Source organism: Hemicordylus capensis, chromosome 6 (assembly GCF_027244095.1).
Source record: "Hemicordylus capensis ecotype Gifberg chromosome 6, rHemCap1.1.pri, whole genome shotgun sequence".
In the NCBI taxonomy this organism is placed as follows: domain Eukaryota; kingdom Metazoa; phylum Chordata; class Lepidosauria; order Squamata; family Cordylidae; genus Hemicordylus; species Hemicordylus capensis.
In genome coordinates this window covers 54,304,781-54,330,208 of record NC_069662.1, presented here as the reverse complement: position 1 = coordinate 54,330,208, position 25,428 = coordinate 54,304,781, and the positions used below count along the sequence as shown (strand labels likewise).

General features: G+C 48.2%; 1 protein-coding gene across 3 annotated transcripts in view; it reads right to left on the bottom strand.

Annotated features, from left to right (window-relative positions):
* Nucleotides 1-14,000: 14,000 nt before the first annotated feature.
* The window catches only part of LOC128329898 (leucine-rich repeat-containing protein 37A-like), a 50,370-nt gene continuing 38,942 nt past the window's right edge, over nucleotides 14,001-25,428 (bottom strand). For 2 of the 3 annotated variants that reach the window (XM_053261782.1, XM_053261785.1), the window contains 5 exons: nucleotides 24,052-24,141; nucleotides 20,477-20,527; nucleotides 17,152-17,607; nucleotides 14,893-14,934; nucleotides 14,001-14,246 (listed from right to left, as the gene is read on the bottom strand). In XM_053261782.1, coding sequence (XP_053117757.1) covers nucleotides 14,114-14,246; nucleotides 14,893-14,934; nucleotides 17,152-17,607; nucleotides 20,477-20,527; nucleotides 24,052-24,141 — 772 coding nt within the window. In that variant the 3' untranslated portion in view covers nucleotides 14,001-14,113. The remainder of the gene's footprint in view (nucleotides 14,247-14,892; nucleotides 14,935-17,151; nucleotides 17,608-20,476; nucleotides 20,528-24,051; nucleotides 24,142-25,428) is intronic. The other variant, XM_053261784.1, reaches the window with a different exon arrangement.

Below are 25,428 nucleotides of genomic sequence, written 5' to 3'. Positions count from 1 at the left end.
CCCTTCCCTTTAATGCCAGGTCCCCACCGCTCGTCTTCACATTTTCTTTCACCGTTAAAAAAAACCCATTCCCAGCACCTGCCATGTAACCGTTTTTAAGGAGTTTTGGAGGAGTTGCGTGGGTTTCATTAGGTCCGCCTCACAAAGTGCACATCTAAGAGCAGGATCCAGATCAAGCTAGGTGATCATGACCAAGCAGCATTGACACAAATGAGAGATGACTAAATTAATTTCAGTGGGTGGTCCTGACTAATGTCGTCTGGATCCGGCCCTGCGACTACACAACTCCTGCTAAAACTCCACCTCCATCATGAGAGGGTTAAACTGTAGATTTCTGGCTCTACTGAACTTGCCCAGCTCTCCTCTCCTCACCTCCTTTTCACTTTGCTTGACATCCAGCCTGATGAAGCGTTTTGGGGAATTCAAAAGCTTGCTTGTGTGTTGTTTTCATTGGCCCCATGTAGCTTTTGAATTTTTCTTATGGCCCAACATCCCCTCTCCATTGAGTAATCAGAAGCACCCCCACCCCCCACCCCGCACATAATGAAGACATACTGGAGACAAATTTGTTCACCCAGGCTTTTAGATTCAGGAGTTCTCAACCTTGGGTACCCAGATGTTGGTGGACTTTAACTCCCATAATCCCCAGCCATAATGGCCAAATGCCATTGTGGTTGGAGGTTATTGGAGTTTAACTGAGGGACCCAAGGTTGAGAACCCCTAATATTCCATGTTTGCAAAAGATTCCAAATTTAATTATTTTAATGCTTATATTAATTGTAAACTCCCCAGAGATGCAGGTTTTGGGCAGTATAGAAGTCTGATAGATACACAGACAGATAGATAGATAGATAGATAGATAGACAGACAGACAGACAGACTTGAAACCCCTTTACTAACTGCTGGTCTGGGAAACTGCGCATGAAGAATGTAGTGGTCCTTGAAACTCTGCACGAAGAATTTAGCGGTCCTAAACACCAAAAAGGTTGAGAAACACTGTTCTAAAGAGTCCATAACAGCTATTTGGTGTTCTACATGCAGCTAGGGATGTGCGAACCGGTTTGAATTTGTACCGGTTCGATGGTTCGAATTCGAACCAGACCGGGCTCTTTTCAAGCCCTCCTGGTCCGAATTCGAACCTAATCAGGACCGGTTTGATCCGAACTGGTTCGAACCAATTCGAACCGGTTAGGATGTGCCATAGGGATCTATTGGGTCTCTATTGATTGAATTGTGTGTCCTCCGTTTTGTGGCTCCTTTTTTTCAACTTTTTCTCCTGGCCTCCGTTTTGTGAGGCTATTTTTCAGGCATTGCATTGGCTGGGCTCTTGATCCTTTGATTGGCCAGAATGAGTCTTGTGCTCTGGTAGGCTGTTGGCTGTGCCACTGTTTGAGAGCTGGCATCCTGTTGGCCGGGAGGGGGGAGTACAAAGGTGGGGGTTCCCAAAGGAGGGAGTTTCAAACCCATTTAAGACAAGCCTCATGCCTGGAAAATTCTCTTTGGCTGCAGTTGTGGGATTATCATCTCTGGATCTTGCTTCGCTGGTGTCTGTTTGTGAGTCCCTTGACTGTGTGTCCTACCTCCTGCTCTTTCTTTTGTCCATTCTCTCTGCCCTGTGTCTGTCTCTGTTACTTACTTTGTTCTTTTCCCATATTCTTGTTGTTCTGTTGTCCTCCTTTCCTCATCCATTCATTCTTTCATTCCTCCTTTATCATTTGGCCACTAGTTGGCCCTTTCCCCCACCCCTACCCCCATCCATCTGCATTGGTTTTATTTAGTGCTGTTTTATTTGTGCTTTTTGTTTTTGTTCCTTGTTCAGCTTTTTAAAAAAATATTGTTGCTCTTGCCTCTTGCCTCTAGTCCCTGCTGCCATCCCATCCCTACCCAGGCCAGTCCAGTCCCTGGCTCGGGGCCTAGGCCCTGAAGCCCGGCCTGGTCTCCCTGCCCTGTGACCCTCACCCTCCTCCTCCTGTGTGCCACACATCTGCCCCTCTCTGCAACCCCCTCCCTCTCTGTTTTTCTTCTGCTGCCTGTGCCCGGGTTTTATTCCATTGACTTGATTATATATTGTTTGGATTGATTCCTGATTATTGCTTCTTGTTGTTGCTGCTGCTGTTAATTTATATATTTATTGCTTCCTGATTTAATTATTGATTTGTGTGCCCCTTCTGGACTGGGCCTGCTCCTGCTGCCCCCTTGCTCCTGCCCTCCCCCCCCCACTAGATTCCCCACCCCCACTCAACCACCACCCACCCTCTGCTGCTGCCTGCCCGAGTTTGGTTTTCTTTAGGATTTTGGGTTGCTGCTGTGATGTTAACTTTTTTCAATTTTTTGGTTTGCAAGAGTTCTTGGTGGGTTCTGTTGCTGTTGTTTGTGTTGTCCCCCCCCAATTGATTCTTGAACCCCGCTTGTTTTTCTTTTGTTAGTTTGCACTGCTCAGTTATTTTCTTGGTTTTTTCTGGTTGTTATCTTTTGTTGCTTCTTGCCTGCTTGTTGCTTGTGCTGATCCCCACCCCACCCCACCCCACCCCACACCACTTCTGCTCCCCCTCCCCTTCCTCCCAACACCCCCCCGCTGCATCACTACCCCCACTCACCCCCCCTGTTCTCTTGGGCTGGCTGCCCCCTTCCTCCCAACACACTCCCCTCCCCTTTACAGTAATACCCCAACACCCCCCCTGCTGTCGGCTCTTGGGCCTGCTGCTGCTGTCCCCTGCCCTGAATCCCCCCTCCCTGCTGCATCACACCCCGCCTCCAGTGTTGCTCTTTCTCTGTCTCCCTCTCTTTCTCTGTCTGTCTGTCTGTCTCTCTCTCCTTTCTCTCTTTCTCTGTTTCTCTGATTCTCTCTCTTTCTGAGTCTCTACTTCTTCACTCTCTCTGACTTTGCTCTCTCTCTCTCTCTCTCTCTCTCCTTCTTTCATTCATCCCTTCTTCCCACAGCTGCAGCCACACAGTACCACCGACCTCACCTGGTCCCTGCCATCGGTTTTTGGTTTTTTTCAAAGTATTTTTTTTTATTTGTCTCTGCTTGGGCGTGAGTTGAGTCACACAAATAGTGTTGGCTCCTCATTTCTGCCCCTCCAAACGTCCTTGACCCACCCTGGCTGCCTGTGCCCCGTGGCCGCCCTGTCTGTGTCCCAGCCCAGGGGTGGCTGGTTGGCGCGTCTGTGACCAGCAGTGTGCGGCAGGAGAAGGATCGGAAGAAGAGGGGTGAATGTGCGTGCGCATGTGTGTGCACCTTTTGTTGTCCCCTTTCCCTAGTTGGTGGTTTTAAATAGGGACACCTGTATTTTGAAATGCATTTGGGTGTGGGGAGGGACACTTTGAGATGTACTCTACTGTTGTGTTGCTGAAGCAATTGTTGTTGTTGCTTTTCTTGCAGGTTGTTTCTTGTTTTAACAGGTTCCCCACCCCACCCCCCAGGTCATTGTTGTTATGATATATGATGTTATATGTGTTTTGCTTGCTTGGTTTGGGTGGAGTGGGTGGGTTTTGTTAAAGTGCTATTTTAAAATAGGCAAGGTTGCTTGGTATGGTACTGCAGTATTACTTAAAATCCACCATCCCCAACCCAATCCACACACTGTTCACTAAAGAAGGGTTTCATTTGATTTTCAGGTTCTACCCCAAGCTTTGACTGTGTCCCTCCCCGGTAGGTGCTGTGCCCTCCCCCATCTTCCATTTTCCCCATACTAAAAAGACTTGCCCCCCCCAACTACTCCACCTAGTAACTGCCCGTGCCACCCACTCACCCACCCAGGGGTCCACCCTTTCCCCAAATTTAAACACCCATCCCCATCCCCAATTGGCTTCACACCTGACCCCAGGTTCAAAAGGTTCTCCTCCCCCTCACCTAAATTGGCTTCCCCCCCCACAGCAAAAAGTCTTCCCTTCCCACCAATTGACTTTCCCCCATCAAATTTCCCTCCCGCCTCCGAATTAATTGGCTTTTTTTGCCCCTTCCCCCCCTTCCAAATTATTTTTTTGCCCCTTTCTGGCCTTCCTCGTACAGTCTCCCACCTTTAGAAAAACTTTACCATGTCTGACCAACACGAGTGGCATGTTGTGGCCAGGCCTCACAGAAGGTTGGCAGGCAGAGGTGGGAGAGGCTGGGTGCGGGCTGTGCCTGTGGTGGCTGTGGCACAGAGAGGAAGGAGAGGACGTGGGGAGCCTGAGGATAACCCGGTCCTCCCCATTGCACAATTCTTTGCCCCAGCTGAGGGGTTTGTCCACAGGCTCAATTTCCTCCAGCCTTCTGCCGGCAATCGCAGAGGCAGAGGCACTAGGGCTCCCTCGGCGGCGCCAGGTGCTGCTGGGGCACTGCCAGTGGTGGTGGAGGAGACTGCTGGTGTGGGAGAGCAGGCAGAGGGCGGTGAGGATCTTACGGCTGGCAGCCACGCAGCCAGGTTCTCCCTCCCTCTTGGGGCCCTTCCCCCTATAGTTTCACCGCTCAGTGGGCCCCCCTGAAGCCCACCACTCTAGCTCAGAGTCTGAGAAAGGGTCTGCCGAGGTGGTGGGGGAGAGGCCTGCCTCTCCTCTGCCAGTGGAGCTGGGCCCTTCCTCTCACACGGAGGGTGGAAGGGGCGGGTTGGGTGGCAGCAGTGGGCAGGCAGCGGCAGCCACCACCCCCCCCCCCGGACTGCAGCCACCCAGCCACCCAAATCATCTGTGGGGGTTGGTTTACATGCAAAATGAGTTTAATGTCTTTTTAATGGTTCTACTTCCTTCCTGAATGAATTCTTATCTTATGTTGTTGATTATGGTCACTGTTGATGTTGACTCTGATGGCAAAAACCCCCAAACCATCATAATAGAAATGAACTGGCTGTCAACACAACATATTGATTGATGATTATTGCTTTGATTGTTTGGGTTATTTGGGGGGAAGGGAGAGAATTGGGTCTGTGTGTGTCTCTGGACTTGTGCTGTGTGCTGCTGCTTGTCTTTAAAGAAAGGTGTGTGTGTGTGTGTGTGTGTGATGTATAGTAAATCAGAAATGCATAGAAGTTCACAGCTTGACATAAGCAACGCCATTATGTTTAACTAAACTCAAGGATCTGCTCTGCTAGAAGGATGCTTACTACTGTGTATTCTCTCTGGTAGTTTTCCGTCCCCCACAGGTTAGAGTGACCATGGATTTAGAATGTAGAACAATTTTAAGATAAGGCTGTCTGTCTGCCTGCGTGCATGTTTGTGGTTATTCCCTAATCTTAGCAAGTCATGATGACGTATTTGCTATGTAGCTGAACAACATGTTGTTCTGGAGAACAATTTTAAGAGTATAAAATGTATGCTCTCTGTATGGTCCTTTGTCTTGTTTTGAGCATGAGCCAAACAATACCATTACTGCTTGAGAGTAAATAAACCTTTGATCTTGTTATCTCGTCTGGGCTGATGATTATTGGGCTCCATCCACCCAGGAACGAACCTCCTTATTGGGGACAAGGTTACCCTGTTACATCAAGTTGTGCCGTGGCTCGGATATGGGGTGCAATCAGGGACCCCACTGGGTGGTGCGTCCCCTCCGGGGCTCTTGCTGGGTGAAAAGGCATGCCGGCTACCGGGAAGTTTCCTGGGTCCTTTTTCACAGGCAGAGCAGCCCCCGAGTGGCTACCACAAGTGAAGGAGTCTAGAGAGGCAGATCATTGGTTGAGAAGCGCGCAAGGGTTAGAGTCCCAAGGAACGGGTGAGTGTTGTGCAAGCCTGGACACTATAGTCCAGGTGCACAGGGTGGGTCAAAGTCCCACTTGGTTTGAGTCCCACTCACTGGGTTAATCCCACCCGAGGGGAGTCATAAACCCCGTTGGAATGTGTTTTATAGACCTGGTTCTTGCGGGTGGCGTCCCATTAAGGAAAATGATTGGTCTTTGTCAAAAATCTGGTTTTAACTAATTTAATTAATTAATTAATTAAATTTGTATACCGCCCCAAACATTCATCTCTGGGCGGTTTACAATAAGGTGGTTTTGCTGCCTGTGGTTGACCTTTGCCACCTTAGTCCCAAGCGCATCCTGCACCACCAGGTTCAAGGTGTGTGCAGCGCAAGCGATGTGCAAACCATAAATCTGCTTGGCCGCCTTAGGAATGTTTGCTGTGTTGTCGGTGTCCAAGAAGCCATGCTTGAGGGTTGGCTCCCCAGCTAGCCAACTCCCCAACTGCCTCTCCGTGACTGCTGCCAACTTTTCTGACTTGTGGTCTGCGTCCATCGCCTCCACAGGCAACACTGCCCAACGAGTCTTGCCTGCATGGGAGGAGATGGATAAAGCTCCAGTGGAGTCAGAGGCCCCCTCACCCTCATGCCCCCACCAGTGGGCTGTAAGGGACATGAAGACAGTGTGAAGCCCGCTGCGGCTCGTCCAGAGATCCATAGTAAAGTGGTGCTGGGCCCTGCTGCATGCAACCTGCCCAGCACAGACTCTCTACAAGCGTGGTACAGGGAGGGCACCACTCTCCTACTGAATGTGGTGCATGAGGGGATCTTGTACTCGGGCGAGCAGCTGGAGCAGATGGCATAAGCCGACATTGCCCATGATATTAAAAGGCTGGCCGTCCAGAGAAATCATCTCCTCAATGGCCTGGGTTGTTATTTATTATTATTATTATTATTTTATTACATTTATATCCCGCTCTTCCTCCAAGGAGCCCAGAGCGGTGTACTACATACTGGAGTTTCTCTTTCACAACAACCCTGTGAAGTAGGTTAGGCTGAGAGAGAAGTGACTGGCCCAGAGTCACCCAGCTAGTTTCATGGCTGAATGGGGATTTGAACTCGGGTGTCCCCGGTCCTAGTCCAGCACTCTAACCACTACACCAGCTTTGGGTGATCGGACTGCTTGCCCAGAGGATGCACCAACCTCTCAGTCAGCTTTTCCTGCCTCTGAGCAGGAGCCACTGACTGCATCTTGGAGCTACTGCTACTTGCACGTGGCAGCCTAGCGCCACTGCCAGCAGAGGTCTCCAGCAGATCTGTGTGTCACCGTTCTAGGTGCACCAGCAGACCGGACGTACTGAAGTGCTCAGGGTCCCTGCCTCTGCTGACACGTGTCTTGCAATGGGTACAACAAGCATGGCTAGGACCACCAACTCAAAGCTCAAAGTGATCCCAGAATACACTGCTGGATGCTCTTGCGACATGGAGTCACCTAGCTGGTGGCGTTTTTTCTGTTGGTTCCTTCTCGGGCACGCCACCAGCACTGCCCTCAGAGCTGGCCTGGAAAGGCCCAGGGAGCACAGGGGCTTCCTCCACGGACTCCTCAGACACAATTCCTGGGCTCCAATCCCCCACAGTGCCCCCTGAGGGCTGCAAGGTGGATCTGGTTGGACTGGAAGCCTGCACCACCTCCACACTTGCTAGAAGAAGAACACCTTCTTCCCTGGCAGGCAAGGCCTGACCCCCTGACTTCTGCCTGGCCGCTGGCCTTCCTGGCTTAGTGCTGTCTTTGGAGAAGTCTAGCCTGTGCACGGAAGCAGGTGCAGGGGTGACTCGGGGAATAATCTCCTGTCGCTGCCCCCTACCACAACCAGCAGGAAACACCCCCCTGCAACTGCTGCCTTCCCTCTGCCTCCTCAAATCCCTGACTTTAAGAAAAATATTTTTTTTTTGCAAAGGATGAGGGGGGTGAAGGGCAGAGTGGGGTGGGCCTAAAAGGGGGGCTGGACTGACCTAAGCAGAATGGAGTGTGTGTGTGTGTGTGTGTGTGTGTGCTGCAGCTGTGGGGTGGGTGAAGCACAGGAGCTGGTCTGGGCTACAGCAGAGTGCCCCCCCCCACAAGTGCCAATGGGATGCTTCTGCTGCTGCTTCTTTAGTTGGGGTGGGTGGTGGGTTCTTCACAGTCACACAGAGGAATAACTCTCACTCTTTCTCAGTGTAGGAGCAGGGGATTAACAAATTGATCACAAATGGAAGAATGTATTAAAAAACAACAACACACCACTCTGGTGCCAGATGGATTTGAATTGACACAATGTCACTAACAAGCAGCAGACAGACGGAGAAAAAATGTTTGGAGAGTGTGGCGTTAGGCTGACACAGAGAGTAAAAGATACAAATTATGGGCAGAGAAAGAAATGACCAGTTACAGTTGCTCTCTCTCTCTAGGATGGCAACAATCATATTTTGGTTTATGGTTAATTATGGTTCTTACATTTATATTGATTGCATTTGGTTTTCTAAACTGTATATAGGAATTGTGATTTAGTATCTATATAAATTTTTGAGTATGGTTAATGTTTGATATGGTTCATTAGTTTTCCACCGCATTTTTCTTTATTTCACACAGTCCCCCCCCCCCCCCCATGATGGCAACAATCAGACTGACACAAGCAGGCTTCCTTTTTAAAGAAATTCTGCCTAGGGAATCAGCAATCTGAATTATCAATATAGTACTGTTCTTAATGGAAACAAAATATTTGGAAGGGGGAAATAGGGAATTATTATCTACAATTTGTATTCTAGAACCCCTAGTAGCTAACTGGCAGGCGCGTAACAATGATAGGGCAAGGGGAGACAGTTGTCTGGGGGCCCCACTGCCTGGAGGGGCACCCCAGAGGCACCTCACGTGACTCCCCATTGCCCCCTGCCCAGCCCCAAGGCCCCTCAGCCACTTGCCCTCTTCGCCGTCTCTCCTGCTTGTTCTGCTGGCCCGCAATCGAAGCAGCAGACAAGCTGCAAAGAGCTCCTTTTCTCCCGCCTCTCAGCTGATCGGCGGGTGGGCGGGGCTTCCACGGAGGCCTCCGTGTAGGCCGCAGTGAAGCCTGAACTCGAGTAGGGCCCAAGCAAGCCAGGAAGGAGGAGGCAGCCAGAGTGTTCTCTGCAGCAGAAGACCCCTTGCTGCCCTGCTTAACCCAGCCCAGCATTTGCCAGGTAGAGTGTGAACTCCTTTTTGTGGTTACCTTTCCCGCCCCCCCCCATATATAGGGATCTGCTTGCCATAGGGCTTGGATATGGGGGGGGGAGGGACCGAGAAGTCTCTGAATATTTATTTTGAAACAGCTTGGAAAATTTGCTGACTTAAAAAAAACTATCTAAAAAGTCCTATAAGTGGCTTGTTTCATGGCAGAAAATTGCAAAAACTTCTGGAACAGTATTTTATTAATTTTATTTATTCATTCATTCATTTATAAATGCACTTATGTTCAAGTTGTTTTGCAACCCAGAAGGTCTGAGTGAGAACTGTGAAGCATGTGTGGTGCTTTTATTTTATTTTTCTTGTGTGTGAACTGCTCCCCAATAACTTGCAGGGACTTCAGGGTAAATCTGGCCAACATGTGAATGCAGCACCTCCATTCCAGAGGAGATGTGTCTTAAAGGGCTTTAAAAGCCTCCTGTGAAAAACCTCCTGCAATCAAACTTGACTGAATTTGTTCAGAATTCTGAGAAAACAAACATAGGTTCACCCTGCATGGTTGAAAGTCTCCTTTGCTAATCTGAAGTGAGGGGCCCATTTTAATAATTCATCTTTCTAGTGTGTTCTAGGCATTAAAAGTAATACAAATGTATAGTACTCAATGTATATCACTATATATTGTGACGTGTGTGTGTGTATTCAGTGAAATGTATTTGCAGGCAGCATACTTATTTTGGAATATCAGACTTAAATCCTTGGGGGCCTGGGGTGTGCGGAGGCCCTGGACTTTGGGGGGGGGGCATTTTAAAATCTTGTCTCTGGGCCCACTCCAACCTTGCTACGCCTCTGCTAATGGGCATCCCTATTTACGCTAATGCTAAACACTATTTAAACTAACTTATTCCAGGGAATAGGACACTTTTGTTTAAAGGAAATCCTGCTGAAAACCAAAAAGACTTCCCTCCAAGCAGGAAAGAAACCCGAAAAACACAAATCAAGTGATCCCACCAAGCAGGAAAGAAACCTCAAAATGCACAATACAAGATTAGAGACGTGTGTGTGTGTGTGTAAACATTGTAAATGGCTATTCACACTCAGTCTTCCTCAATAAATGCTGGGTCTGGGTCTCTCTGTCTGCTTTAGTCCACTTCTGTGGCTCTGGTCTTCCTTCTTCAGTTTTCCTCTTCTCAGGATGGGGCAAAAAGCCAAAAGCAACCTTGGAAAATCAGGGGCGGGTGGGGTTACTCTAAGCAGTAGGAAGTTTTAAAAAATCAGAGAAATATTTTTTAAAAGTAATGCAAGAAAGAATGCCACAGGGAGAGGCTACTTGGGAATGCATCAGGCTGGCAGGCCAGCAAGGAAGAAATGTGTTTTAAAAATAAAAGCACAAATAATCCCCTTCTCTCCCAAGGCTTTTTTTCCCCTTAAAGGAAAATGCAGGAGAAGAGCCAGGCTCTTCTCCTCTCAGGATGGGGCAAAAGGCTCAAACACAGCCTTGGAAACCTGCCTTGGGATTGTTCTTAGTGAAAGGCGGTAAATGTAACAATAAATACACAATTAAAAAGTTGACAGGGGCGGGGGCTTCTGGCTGGCCCTGTGCTCTGGGGCTGCGCTGCTGTGGCTGCAAGCATGGGCAGGCAGGAGCAGTGATATTTCTCTCAGCAGCAGGAAGATTTAAAAAGCAGAGGAAGTTTTAAAAGAAATAAAGCAGGAAAGAATGCTCAGGCCAGCAAGGAAGAAATATGTTTTTGTTTTTAAAAAAGAAGTAAATAATCACCATCTCTCCCAAGCCATTTTTTAAAAAAGGCTGAGAATGCAGGAGAAGCCGACTGGGTGACGAGGCTAAGCAATGGTGGAAATCCTGGAGAATCAGAGCAGCTGAGCAAGTTGAGTCAATGGTGGATGATAGCGGCAAAGGCAGATGGATCAGGCAATAGAGCTCTCTCTTCTCCCACACACGAGGCAGCAGAAAGGAAGAAATGGTGCCTACACCCCTATTAAATTCCCCTTGTGAAATACCCCTCTGAAACCCCCCCCACACTGTTCTTTGACCTCCCCCTGGCCAATGATGTGTAAATTTAACGCTTAAGATTCCTTAAAAGGAAAAAGCAGCCAATTGCCTGGAGATCAGCCTATGCTTTGCTGGCCAATCAGCAGGCTGGAAAGGTAGGAAATTCAAACGTCAAAAGTAAAAATGAAGACCTAAGCAGAAAGCCTTTTTGCAATCGCAAATTGGAGGTCCAAAACGCTTTCCAAATAACAAAACTTTCAATTACAAAGTAGGGGCATTTTGATTCGGCTACAAAAAAACTTCATTTAATTTTTTTCCCATTTTGTTTTGTATCCAGCACATTTTCGGGCACAAAAGGTTTTGTAGCCGAATCGAAATGTGCAAGCCCCAAAAATATGTTTGGGGTAGGGTTGTGCGTTTTGATTTTTTTCCTGTTTTGTTTTTGGCCCGAATCCGAAACACCCCCATTTTGTTCTTTGTTCAAAATCAGCCAATGCGAAACACCCCAATTTTGTTCTTGGTTCGAAATTGCAAAATCCGAATCCGAAACATTTTGGATTTTAAAAAAATGGCCACAGGGAAAAACTAGTGGGCGGGGGTGGTAGTGCCCAAATTTCAGAGGAATTGGGCAAAGGGCTGGTTTTTGGTGAACTTTTGAAGTATAGGATTTTTCTCATAGGGAAGAATGGAGGTTTCAGCAAGAGTATAGCTTCATGTTGGGGGGAAAGGGGTGGCCCAGAGCAGAGCAGGGTGGGTGGTAGTGCCCAGTGGGGGCAAGGAAGCTGCCAGAGTTATTTCAAAGGAATTGGGCAGAAGGCTGATTTTTAAAGATGTAATGGAGTTTGCGCAGCAGTAAAGTTCTTCCCCATAGGGAATGATGGACCTCCATAATTCCTGCCCCATAACTGCACTTGGGGGGCACCAGGGTGGCCCAGAGCGAGTGGTGGTGTAGAGCACATAGGGTGCCAACCACCCCCATTGGTTGCGAACCCAAGGGGTACTGGGTTCTGTTGTTTCTGAGATGTTTTGAGTGTAGGTTCAGATTCTCTGGTAGCATATTAGAGTGGATTCATGGTTTGTCTTTGAAAATCTCATATGCTACCAGAGAATCTACACTCAGAACACCTCAGAAACAACAGAACCCAGCACCCCATGGGTTAGCAGCCCATTTGGGTGGTTGGCACCCTATGTGCACTACACCACCACTCGCTCCTGGCCACCCGAGTGCCTCCCACGTGGACTTATGGGTCTGCTGAAACCTCCATTATTCCGGGGGGGGGGGGGCTTAAAGAAGCATAAACTTCAACAATTCCTAAGAAATCAGCCCTTTGCCCTATTCCTTTGGAATCTGGGTTGTGGCAGGCACCCCTTGGGGCACTGCCACCCAACCCACTGTTTTGCCCCTCAGGTCCCCTTTCTGCCCCGAATCTGCCCCAAAGTCATGTCAACTTCAGAAATTCTTTAAAAATCAGCCCTTTTGCCAGTTCCTTTGGAATCTGGGTGGCAGCAGGCACCCATTAGGGCACTACCACCTGAACCACTCTTCTGCCCCTAAAGCCCCCTTTCTGCCCCAAATCCACCCCAAATAACATCAAAATCACACATCAACAACAGCAGAGCTTTGGAAAAAATCAGGCAGATTTCCACAGGTCATGCACATCCACATCCCCACCGCCCGAAAGCAATTGATCCACACACAACAGTGTGAAACAACAACAATGAAATTGCACACTGCCCCACTAGCTAGTGAGGGTAAATGCACACTGCCCCACTAGGCAATGAGGGTAAAATTTACCCTTAAATTTGCTTAAAAGGAATGAGGCGGCAATTGCCAGCAGATTAGCCCATGCTTTCACTGGCCAATCTGCAGGCTGGAAGGGCTGGAAATTCAAACAGATGTCAAAACTCCAAATGGAGACTGAAGGAGAAAGACCTTTTGCGATTGCAAAATGGAGTTCCAAAACAGCCGAAACAACAAAACATTTCCTATCCGAAACAGGGACGTTTTGTTTTGGCTACAAAATGTTCTGTTTTGAGCATTGGGTGTTTCGTTTTGGCTACAAAATAGCTGAAATGGCCTGTTTTGTGCACAAAATGTTTTGCAACCGAAACGAAACGCACATCCCTAGTTTGCGGGGTGGTGGTGGTGGTGGTGGCAGTGGTGGGTCAGGCAGGGCTGCAAGCAGCGACAGGGCCACTAGTCTCCTGCTGTTGCCAAGCTGCTGGCTGAGGCAACTGCCTCATCTTGCCTCATTAGCGAGGCAGCCCTGCTGCCACGTGAGCAGAGGAGAGGGCTGAGGTGAGGCAATGCAAGGGAAGACAAGGATTGAAACTCAAGGAGGGTGGTTTTTAGCAGCCAGTTGGGAGGTCTCCACAATCTTACCCTCTGAGCTCAGTTGGATCAGGTGTCCATCCAAGCCAATGATAGATTTTCAATGAGAGTGGAAGACTCGACAACGCCTTCAGTTTAAGTTATCTCTTTTAAGGAAGGAAAAAGATTAACATTCTAATGACGTTCCTTTAGCCGCTGCTCAGTGGTGGAGCGATACTGGTGATGGCCTATGTCTAAATTCTTTGATGGGCCACCACCACTGCCACCACAGCCCACCCACCTGCCACTGACCTCTGCTCACCACTACAGTCATAGTCAGGTTACTTTCATTCGCTGGCTATAACATGGTATCATGATGTCACCACCCTGGTATGAGCCCATCTCAGGGATAACAGGCGCTGGGCAGTGACATTATTATACTGTGTTGCAGCTGGCAAAGAGAAGCCAGCAAGCCTTAACAGTGGCAGAGAGCAGAGGTCATAAAGGCCAGTGGCAGATGGGGACCTGCACCAGAGGCAGTGGATGGTGGGTGAGCAAGGCTTCTCCCCTCAGCACCCATCCTGCGGGTCCCCCAGTAGCCCATGTGCAGAGCACACAGGTATTCAATGGCAGATCTGCCCCTGCTGCTGCTAGAGTTATGATCGTAAAGTAACAGAGAGTCAGGGGTATTCTTCCTGCCCTAGAGGCACACACGGTGCACAGGTCTCCCCATTTCAGAACAGGAACCAGAATGCTCTACAAAACCTCTGAAGCTTCCAAATGTTGTTCTGTAAATAACTCTTGCTGCAGAGACCATGGAGGAGAAGAAGTGTGTCTTTTGGAGTTATGTATTTATTATTATTATTAATATAATAGTAATAATAGCAACAGAACTTTGTAAAGAGCTCTACAGAAAATATAAAAATATTTACAAAATAACAAAGGTCAATCTTCTTCCGTTGCGCTTCCTCCCCCTTCAGTTGCGCTTCCTCCCCCTTCACTTCCTCCAGCTTCACTTCCTCCAGCTTCGCTTCCTCCAGCTTGGCTTCCTCCAGCTTGGCTTCCTGCACCCGAACTTCTGAAAATATAAAGTCGATTAAATTATTAAATTAAAATGCACTCAGTAAATTTTATTTCCCCCCAGTGAATCTGGGAAACATTTCTTTGTTGCCATTACTATGGCAAACTAGAAACTGTGGGCTGGTTTTCACAACTGACGGATAGGATCAGGATGCACCTTTCCATATAGACATACCTGTTTTCAACAGGGAGACTGTGGCTCTTACCTAGCCTACCAAGCCGTTCTAGGTCCTTTGAGCTTCTGGCTCGTTTGGTATTTCTTGCTTTTCCATAACCTTCAAGCCTGGCTTTGTGGTTTGCCAGCACAGCCCAATTCTGGCTCTCACATTTCTTTTACAGGATTGCAGGTACACATACAAGGTGTCTTGCAGCATTCCCACACTAAACCTGGTCTCCTACAGACTAAAATGGTTGCAAAACCTTAATTCCTCATAGTGGGCTGGTTTATACAATTCTAATTAGAGTCGGAGACGTGTCCTACCCAGGTTTGGGAGCTGTGTGTGCTCCCGTTTCCGTTAATAACTAAACACATGTCAGAAAAATGTTTTGCAAAAGCAGATGTCTTCTTAAGAGCACAATCTAACAACAGATTAACACTAGAGGGAAGAAGAAACAGCAAAGGTGTGGACTTTGCAGCTACTCACGCTTTCTTTGACTCTGTGCTAGCGCCACCTTCTGCCATCGATCTGTTAAAGAGAGTGAAAAGCAAAACTTAAGAACAATTTGTGGCAATCAGGCTTGCTCTCTTCCCTTCTTGGATCTGGTCCTCAGGTCTGAAAAACTGAAGGCTGTTCAGGTGCTAGAAATGCAGCTTTGGATTCCACCCCACAAATTTTGTTTGAGAATCCCGTCACAGAGACCAGGTGCATAGGGATAATGGGGTGGGGGGGCTGTCCCCAGGGCCATGGGCCCCACCAGGGTGCCCCTCCCCCTAGGGCACCCTCCTCACCAACTGCTACCTGATGCAGCACCTGTCTCCTTCCCCATTGTGACATGGCCCATTCAGTCGGTGAGTGCTTTCTGTGCCGGCCCAATAGTGTTCTTCTTTCCTCTCCCTGGCAAGCAAGGGAGAAAAGCCCCCAGCTGGGCCAACACAGAAAGTGTTCTCCAGTTGGATGCGCCACACATCCTGCTCAGCCCCAGAAATGCCTCCTGCATTGGTGCACTGACACAGGGTGGAAGGGGTATGGCCGGCCGGGGACGGCACAGCCGGGGACAAGCCTGGCATCAGAGGAAGGGGCAGTGGCAGTAGCAGTATGTGTGGGGGGAGACCACACACATGGCAAAGGGGACATAGTCTCCATAGCTGGCAAAGGAAACATAGTCAGGAGGCAGGGGGACAGGCCTGGCAGCATTGGCAGGAAAAGGGCAGGCATGTGCCTGTCCAGGGTTGCTGCCAGCCTTTTTACAGCCTGGACAGAGACTGGGAGTGGGCGAGATACTCAAAACAACTTTCTCTGGCCCATCTTTAACAAGCAGAGATCCCATTTCTTCTTTGACTATGTCTTCGTGGGAACTGATTCATTTGTTATTGTTTGAAGCCTAAGTCTATTGCAATGCATGCAGAGCATCCTATATTAATTTTGCTCAAAGGTGGAGTAGATAGTGGATGTAGGGTAGAGCAAACTGGCATAAGTAAAAGGTTGTGCAAATTAGCTACGTTAAAACAAAAGTATTTATTTGTTTGTTTATTTATTGTTAAATTTATATACCACCTTTCATTAGAGCAATCCCAAGGCGGTTTACAGCAAAAAAATTTAACACAAGATGGTAAAAAAGACACAATTAAAATATTAAGTGGGGGGGAAATATTAAAGAAATCTGATTTATAAATTTAAAACAAAAAGCATAAATGCAATAAAGATTATAAAGAGCAGCAGCAGAGAATCAAATAAATGCCTGGGCAAAAAGCCAAGATTTTACAGTTTTTCTAAAAGCTGTGATGGAAACTGAGGAGCGAATAGCCACCGGGAGAGCATTCCAGAGTCTGGGGGCAGCAACAGAGAAGGCCCTGTCCTGCGTGCACAACAACCGAGACTCCCTCATTGTCGGCACCCGGAGCAGAGCCCCCTCAGATGACCTTGTCAAGCAGGCAGCAACCCTTGGGAGCAGGCGGTCCCTCAAGTATCCCGGGCCCAAACCGTTTAGGGCTTTAGAGGTTAAAACCAGCACCCTGAATTGGACCCGGAAACAAACTGGTAGCCAGTGCAGCTCTTTCAAAATGGGTGTGATGTGCTCCCACCGGGCAGCTCCGGATAAAACCCTAGCTGCCGCATTTTGCACTAGCTGCAGTTTCCGGATGTTTTTCAAGGGCAGCCCCACGTGGAGCGCGTTACAGTAATCCAGCCTTGATGTGACCAAGGCATGGGTAACTGTGGCCAGATCTGCCTGCTCGAGAAAGGGACGCAGCTGGCGCACTAGCCGAAGCCGTGCAAAGGCACCCCTGGCCACTGCCTCCACCTGAGCTTCCAAAAGCAGAGCCGGGTCCAGTAGTACCCCCAAGCTGCGTACTTGCTCCTTCAAGGGGAGTGCAACCCCATCCAGAACCGGTAAAATCTCCTCATCCCGATTGACTCTCCTACTGACCAACAGTACCTCCGTCTTATCCGGATTCAATTTCAGTTTGTTAGCCCACATCCACCCCATCACGGCCTCCAGACCCCGATTCAGGACATCCACCACCTCCCTAGGATCAGGTGACAAGGAGAGATAGAGCTGAGTGTCATCCGCATATTGCTGACAACTCAGTCCAAGTCCCCGGATGACCTCTCCCACCCAGTGGTTTCATGCAGATGTTAAATCTGACAATCCCACTTTGTACTAGGCTGTCTTACAGACCAGCTCTAAGATGACCAGATTAATGAAAGGAAGATGCAGGCCCAGATTCCTCTACATTTACTTACCCTCGTTTTGAAGCTTCACTGGGGGGCTTTGTCAATGATGATTTTGGTGATGGTGTGTGTGGAGCTCCTTCCACAGATGCAGGTACAGACGGACGTGCGGAATGAGGTGCGGAGTGAGGTGCAGAGGGAGGTGCGGACGGAGGTGCGGACTGATGTACAGATGGACGTGCGGACTGAGGTGCAGACGGAGGTACGGACTGATATACGGATGGAGGTACAGACTGAAGTTCGGATGGAGGTACAGACTGATATACAGATGGAGGTACGGACTGATGTACGGATGGAGATACTGATGGAGGTAGGTATGGATGTATGGATGGAGTTGCAGATGGAGGTGCATATGGAGTTGTGTATGGAGGTACAGATGGAGGTATATACGGAGACATATACATGGGCATTGATGGAGGTACAGATGGAGGTGCGGATTGAGGTGCAAAGTGGGACGGATGTGCAGACCTAACAGAATGAAAGCAGACATTAAAGAGAATCTGCTGCATCTGAACACATTTTCTTACAGCACTACACAAACCAACCATATACACCTTTGCTCCAAACAGTCTGATCTCTATCAGAGGCAGCGGTGCACCTAGGTAATTTTGGAGCCTGGACACAAAGGTTTCTGGAGCCCCTGCCCCACAAGTTAAGCATCATCCCCCTACACACACACACACACACACACACACACACACACACACACACAATTTTTAATACGTGGGTTCTTGAGGTCACAAACAGCAACTGAACTCACAAGAATGTCAGAATATGAAACAGATATATTTATGCAGATATGCACTAGCAGAAACAAACACACAACTTAACATATTCCCATCCCACATATTTCTTTTCCCACTCCCCCCTCTGTCTCTAAAGCACCTGGCACAGGTCACAATTATACTTGACCTCCTGGTGCAGTGTGGGCCAGGGGTGACCACACCACCCAGGACAGACTAAAAAGAATGTGGGCGCCCCCAAGGGGCGCGGAGGCCTGTGTTGCCAGATGTTGTTCACTACAACTCTCAGCAATGGCCTTTGACTGCAGTGGCCTTTGGCGGGGATTCTGGGAGTTGTAGTCAACAACATCTGGGAATCCCTGTTAGAGAGAACACTGGTGGAGTCCCTGGACTTCGGACCCAAGGTTCAGGGGTAAGAGCGCACCACTGATCAGCGGCATCTAGGAGTATATTGACAGTAGCTTCAGGACAAACCAAAGAACATCCTTCATCATACAATGCATATTCTCATGGAATTCATTGCCACAAGATGTGGTAATGGCTACTGGCTTGGATAAGTTTGAAAGGAGAGGATGCAAATTCATGGAGCAGAGGCCCACTGACAGCTAAATCAAGATAACTCAATTGAACTTCCACATACAGAGGCTGTATATCTCTGCATACTTGATATTAGGGACAAACACTGGGTGAACATTAATGGTTTCATGCCCTGTTTGTGGTCTAGCCAGTGGTGGGCACTGCATGCTAGACTAGATGAATCTTTCACCTGCTCCAGTAGAACTTTTTAATGTTCTATCTGTATCTGGTAACCTCTCGCTTAAATAGTTACAATGCATTGTATGTAGGGTTGCTTTTTAAAATGGTCCAGAAATGGCAGCTGGTGCAAAATAGAGCTGCAAGATTATTAACTAGGACTGGACGTTTTCAGAATATTACGCCAGTGCTTCATCAGCTGCACTAGCTCCCAGTCTGTTTCCGGGCCCAATTTAAAGTGCTGGTTTTAACCTTTAAAGCTCTAAATGTCTTGGGGTCGGGTTACCTGAGAGAATGCCTTGCCCCCTATGTCCCAACCAGGACCTTAAGATCTTCTTCAGAGGCTCTCCTCTGAGTGCTCCTGCCAAATGAGGTGAGGCGGGTGGCTACTAGGGAGAGGGCCTTGTAGGTGGTTGCATCCCATTTATGGACTAGCCTCCCGAGTGAGCTTCATCTGGCTTCATCACTTTGTTCTTTTAGATGCCAAGTAAAGACCTTTTTGTTCAGTCCGGGCTTTTAAATTTTGATTTTCAAATTTTATTTTTTTAAAACGGATTTTGAAACTTGCTTTGTATTGTATTTTGTATTTTCTCTCTCCCCCCGCCCCCTTTTGGTCTGTTATGATTTAATGTGTTATCTATATAATTAATTCCTGTAGAGGGGATGCGTGAGGATGTGGCAATCTCTGCCCCCGCTGCAGCCATGACCAGTGGCAGGCCCAGAGGGGGTGACACGTGCAAGGGTGGGAGGAAGGAGCGCACGCCAGGAGAGCGAGGGGATGACGGAAGGCAGGAGGACGACAGGCAGCCTCCCTTATTTTTTGGTCTGTTGTGATTTAATGTGTTATGTGTTTTAATTTCATGTTTTAATTTCATGTTGTGAGCCACCCAGAGAACAATTTGTAATGGGGTAGCTAACAAAGTTGTTCATCATCATCATCATCTTCTTCTTCTTACATTTATTACTGGCTGATATCCAGAGCAGCAACCAGAAAAGCTGCTCCTAACTCAGCCAGATTGTTCTGGAGCAAAGGGGAGGGGAGCCATTTTTGTTGCTCTTTCCTGCCTCCATAAGTGCTCTTTACCAACAAAAATCCCTCGGGGACATAGTTTTGGAGGGCAAAGGATACTAACAGAGGGAGGGAGAACAGTGAGCATCGCTCCTCCCTCCTGCTGCATGCACACTCTGCTGCTTGGGAAGATTCTGGATGAGTTAGGAGCAGCCTCTTGCTGCTCTGGATGTCAGCCTCTGTTTTCAATTCAATCAGCTGCGGTGCCTTCCCACTGCGCCCTCTCCACCCTCTTAAAGAGAGGCCTAAACTTAGTTACATAGGAAGCTGCCTTCCACTGAGTCAGACCATTGGTCCATCTAGTTCAGTATTGTCTACACTGACTGGCAGCAGCTCTTTAAGGTTTCTGGTCGGAAATCTCTCCCAACTATCTGGAGATGCCAGGGAGGGAACCTGGGACCCTCTGCATGCAAGCAGATGCTCTGTCACTGAGCTATGGCCCCCTCCCCTATACCAGGCAGCGAACACATGTAGTCACCCATCCAAATCCAAACCAGGCCAGACCTTGCTTGCTACCGCAAGACCAGCTCTCCTCCAAGTGACATTAATGCACATAGTATTCTACACTAAGTTTTTAGATCGGGAGCATCAAAATTTAGGTTGGGAGCAATGGTTTACATACTTTGCAGAATATAATTAATATTTTGAGCCAGCTAAATGTCCTGTCGATGGATCTGCCAATAAGTGTAAGTCACTACACTGAGTAGTCCCAAATGACTAGTTGAAAGGGAAGAAGTAACAGCCTATAATAAGTAACTCTGCAATTACTCACAGTGTCTTCAAACTGGGCTTTCTAACAGGGGATGGTTCAGTCATTTGTGACCTGTCAAAGCAAGAGAAGCAGAAGTCAGAGAAATGAATGGGGTTCAAGGCTGCATTCTTCTCCTCCCTAGTCATTTGGTCACCACATTGCAATTACTTCTCAAAGACAGCAGCTTTTTCAAAGTCACTCAGCTGTAGCGCTAGATATACAGTGTCAGCTCCAGTGCTGATGCTGCCCGAGGTGAGGTCCATGCGCTGCTGGCCACACCCTTGACACTGGCAGCAGCATCAGGGGACAAGGCCAGAGCTGCCTCTTTCATGCACCCATTCCTCGTCACTGCCATGCGGATGGATTTTGAACTGCAGATCAGCTGTGTGGGAGGAACAAGCTCCCTTTTCACCCTCCTCTCTGCTGAACCTGCAGTTTAAAATCCCATCCCCAATGGGGAAGAGCGAAGAAGGTCATGGAGACAGGAAGGGAGCCAGGAGTGGCTGGCAGGGGAAGTGACATCTGGCTGGCGAAGGGCAGGGCGCTCAAACTGTACTGCTATTCTGCTAGCAAAAGAGTTTGCTGTCATTATGCTTTAAATGTGTAACTGATTCAAAGTGTGTGAACATGGAGCTTTCCAGATTGCATGTGATCACAGTGTCTCAATGGGTCCCTTAAGTGTGCTTCTGTACTGCCTGTGTTTTGACATCACAGCCCCTGTGTGATAAGGAAGATGCCTTTCATATATCCGACACCGCCTTTTGGATTTTATTGCTGTGTCACAGCTCTATAATGTTGCATCTGCATTGCACACACACACACAAATACAATACACGAGTTAAAAAATAACTGAGGAACCAGATCTGGAACTGAACTTACATTTTTAATAGTTCAGCTTTTTGATTCTTTGTATTATGCTGTGTGTACCTATTTCTCTGTTCTTCAGGGCTGTTTGTGTTATCGGTAAAACCAAAGGCTGAATGGAAGGAAAGCATGAATCTTCCCATGGATTGATGTTCCCCAAACCTCTAGTAGTGGAGTAGTTTTTTTTCTGATTTAAAGTGAGGGGCACACTTTCTTCCTAGGTCTGCAAAGGCTTACTTTTAGAATGTGGAAGCGTAATAGCCACCTGCCCTCAAGGGATCCCACCCCATGTGGTGTTTTCCATGAGCCACTGAGTTGGGGGCTGGGGCAGATCTGCCGCTGGGCGACTGTGTGGAGCAAAAACACGTCACTCAGTGGGACCAGGGGTAGGGGAGCCACGCGCTACCTGCCTCTCTCTCTCCCTCTTGCCTTTCTCTCTTTCTCTCTCTCCGTCACCATCAGCAGCAAAAAGCTGGTGCATGGGCAAATGACATCACAGCTCAGTGACATGCGCCATCATTTGCCCACATGCTGGCTCTTTGCTGCCAGCAGCAACAAGGACAGAGGCAGGCAGGTGGTCAAGTGGGTGGGAAGCTGTGGAGGGAGGCAGGGAGGGTGGCAGCCAGGTGGGTAGGCAGAGGTTAGCTGCGGTGGCAGTGAGAGGCATACAAAAATCTGGCCATGGGCCACTGCCGGTATCATGACGCAAGTGGCTAGGGGAGCCTGCTGATTGGAAGCTCAGAGCGATGACTTGCAGAGATGCAACAAGCAGGCAGCCCCTCTTAGGCTGGGGAGTTCTTCTATGCCACTGCACTGGGAGTGGCACAGCTCCAACATGACAGGATCGCCTGCCCTCAGTGGGGTCTCCCCTCCCCAGAGGCAGTGCCCGAGCAGTGAGTCATGTAGGAGTGCAGCAGATTCTCTGCAGAGAAGCACTTGGGGCTTCAGGAGCTGTAATTATTCTCATGAGTTTATTCCTTGTGGCACATTATTCCTTCTACTTCAAGAGCCCCGCCGCTCGTTAAGATCATCTGGGGAGGTCGGCCCACAACTAACACCGGCATGTCCGGTGGCATCTCAGAGTCCGGCCCCCTCTGTGGCCACCCCAAAACTTTGGAATGCACTCCCTGTCGAAACAAGAGCTTCAACATTTCTGGTAGCCTTTAGAAAAATGCTCAAAATGCACATGCTTATTAATGATTTATTTTTTGTACTTTAACCTTTTTGCAAACTGCCTTGAGACATATGTTTGGGCAGTATAAAATATATCAAATAAATACGTCAAATAAACATTGGTTGGGAATTACTGCTGTGCATATTAAGGCACACTTTGTTTTTGGCATGGCTCACAGACATTGCTCTGGGAGTACTTCTGGATCCACACCTCTCCTTGGTTTCTCAGGTTGAGGTGTTGGCCAGGGGTGCTTTCCATCAGCTTTGGTTGATACTCCAGCTGTACCCGTTTCTCGAGATCAATGACCTCAAAATAGTGGTACATTTGTTGGTAACCTCCAGACTTGACTTTTGTAATGCGCTCTATGTTGGACTGCCTTTTTACGTAGTCCAGAAACTTCAGTTGGTTCAGAATACGGCAGCCAGGTTAGTCTGCGGGTCATCTCGGAGAGACCACATTACTTCTTTGCTGATGGAGCTTCACTGGTTGCCAATTGCTTTCCAGGTAAAACACAAAGTGCTACAGTAGTTATAACTTGTAAAGCCCTAAACGGCTTAGGCCCTTGGTGTTTAAGAGAGCGTCTTCTTCACTATGAGCCACACTGCCCATTGAGGTCATCTGAGGAAGTCCGTCTCCAGTTGCTGCCAACTCATCTAGTGGCTACACAGTGATGGGCCTTCTCGGTTACTACCCTGAGATGGTGGAATGCGCTCCCTGTTGATATACGATCCTCCCAATCTCTGGCAATTTTTAAAAAACATCTGAAAACTCACCTTTTCACCCAAGTTTTCCCAGCTTTTAAAAACCGTCTGTTTTAATTTTATGGTTGATTTTAAATTGTTGAATTGTTTTAACTTTTTATATGTGTTTTAATCGCCCAGAGATGAAAGTTTGATAAATACATACATACATAAAACCATTTATTCAGAAATAACTCCATTTTCTCCTCCTCCTTCCCCACCCTTTTCCTTTCTGACTCCACCCCACATAATCTCTACAGGATCCCCACTGGGACAAACTCCTAAACAACAAAACATAACAGATATTGAAGCTCTTCTCACACTCAGTGAGAAGAGCTTCCAGCAGGTCTGTGGGGAGAGCGGGTTAACTTACACCTCCCTGCAGATGATCATCAAGCTGTCCCATGGCGGCCATTTGGCTGCCCACACAATTACTGGCTCTGGTTGGGGTGGTGGAGATTGGCGGCCTCTCAGAAGTCACAGGATGCCCCACGCGAGAGTGTGGGGCATCCTGGAGAAACCTTCGGGACCAGGAGCCTTGTTTGAGCCTGCTGGCCAAGCTCTCCTTGTGTGTTGCCATGGTGGAGTGCCTTGCCATGGTGGCATACGATCAGAAAATCCAGGTTAGCGGAGCACTCACTCCGCTAACCTGGGTTAAGGGGAGGGCTACTTTGGCGGCCTAGCTGCCAGAGAATCACTGGGCTCGCCCGCAAGCCCGGTGGTTCTCACGATGATAGAAAACTGGGCTGGGCTCCTTTAGCCCCGTTTACACCCATCATGAGAATAGACTCATTGGACAGAATACAACCGTTACTTACATTTTTCTTGAGCTGGGCTTTCTTGAAGGCGGTTGTTCTACTGGTGATGGGCTTGGGGTACCTGGTGGGCTTGGTGGTGCTCCGGGAACTCTGACAAACAGAGAAAAGCCAAAGTTATGTGGAGCTTGCAGAAGAGTAATAGGGTCTCGAATGGTTTCCCAACTTGGTATCATTTATCCAAGACTGTTTGGCTGTTATGAACCTGGCTGTATTGGCACAGCGACACTGCACAAATTTGCCCTGCAGTGGTTCACATCATGGCCAAGATTGTATTAGTGGTCGAAAAGAGATAGCCTTAGCTATGAACCGCTTGTATCGAGAACAGGGTACTGGCTACACTTTTAGAAAGATCAAATCCAAATTGTGTGCTAAGTAAGGCTAAATCCTGCAACAGGAATAAATTATGTACATGAATCAGTTTGGCATGTCTTTCCATGTTTGCATAATTCCTTCTGCTTCTACTAGCCAGAGGGAGGGCACAAAGATCTATGCCGAGTGCTGAAGTCCCACATTTGATCAAGGTTAACAGCTGAATGACAGGCAAACTGTTCAAATGGGGAAGCCATTAACTGTATCTCAAAGCTAAGAGAATACAAGGGCATCTCCTGAATGCCTGTTGCCTGCTCAACAGGTCACACAGTTGCCAGGCACAAGAACTATGCCAGGAAAAAGGTGACAACTCATTCTATGGCTTGTGGTGGTTTTGCTAGTTCCTGTATTGGCACAGGAACTTTCACACCATGGACTTTCACACACATGACTTTTAGCTTGCATCTCCTCCAGAATGGACAGTCCGAATTCACATATCAGCTGGATTTACCCCAAAATCGCAGTGGGCTATCAGGGACCAAAAAATTCAAACATGATTCTGGCTTTCCCCAGTTAGGGCTGCACATTCTAGCTTAGCCCAAAGTATGTCTAGGGTAAAATAATCCTCTATTTGCAGCAGCTTTTTTGTGGAGGTGGGGGAGATTTCTGGTATGCCCTGATGCTTCTCCATAATGAGCAGAGGGACCATTGCCAATAAATCAGCTTTAAACTAAAAACTAAAAAACTAGTACTTTCGTGGGAGTGGGGCGTTAAAAAATGTTTGCTGCATGGATTTGCAGAACGCCAAGGGTCAGCAGAGGGGGCTGCTTGGCAACTTGTCTCACTGGTCTTCCACAAGGAAGGGGAATTTGACAGCTGTGTTCCTTATTGTCTGTCTGCTTTCCCGACTGTGGCTAGCTTTGCTGGAGAAGAATCCAAGCTGCTATTGAAATGGGCTAAATGGAGAGCCAGTGCCCTTTTGCAATCTGTATTAAGAGAAATATAGCAAAGGGCTTTGGACACTGGAAGTACTGCTTGCTATGTACTTCTTCTAGGCTGCCTTCTAGG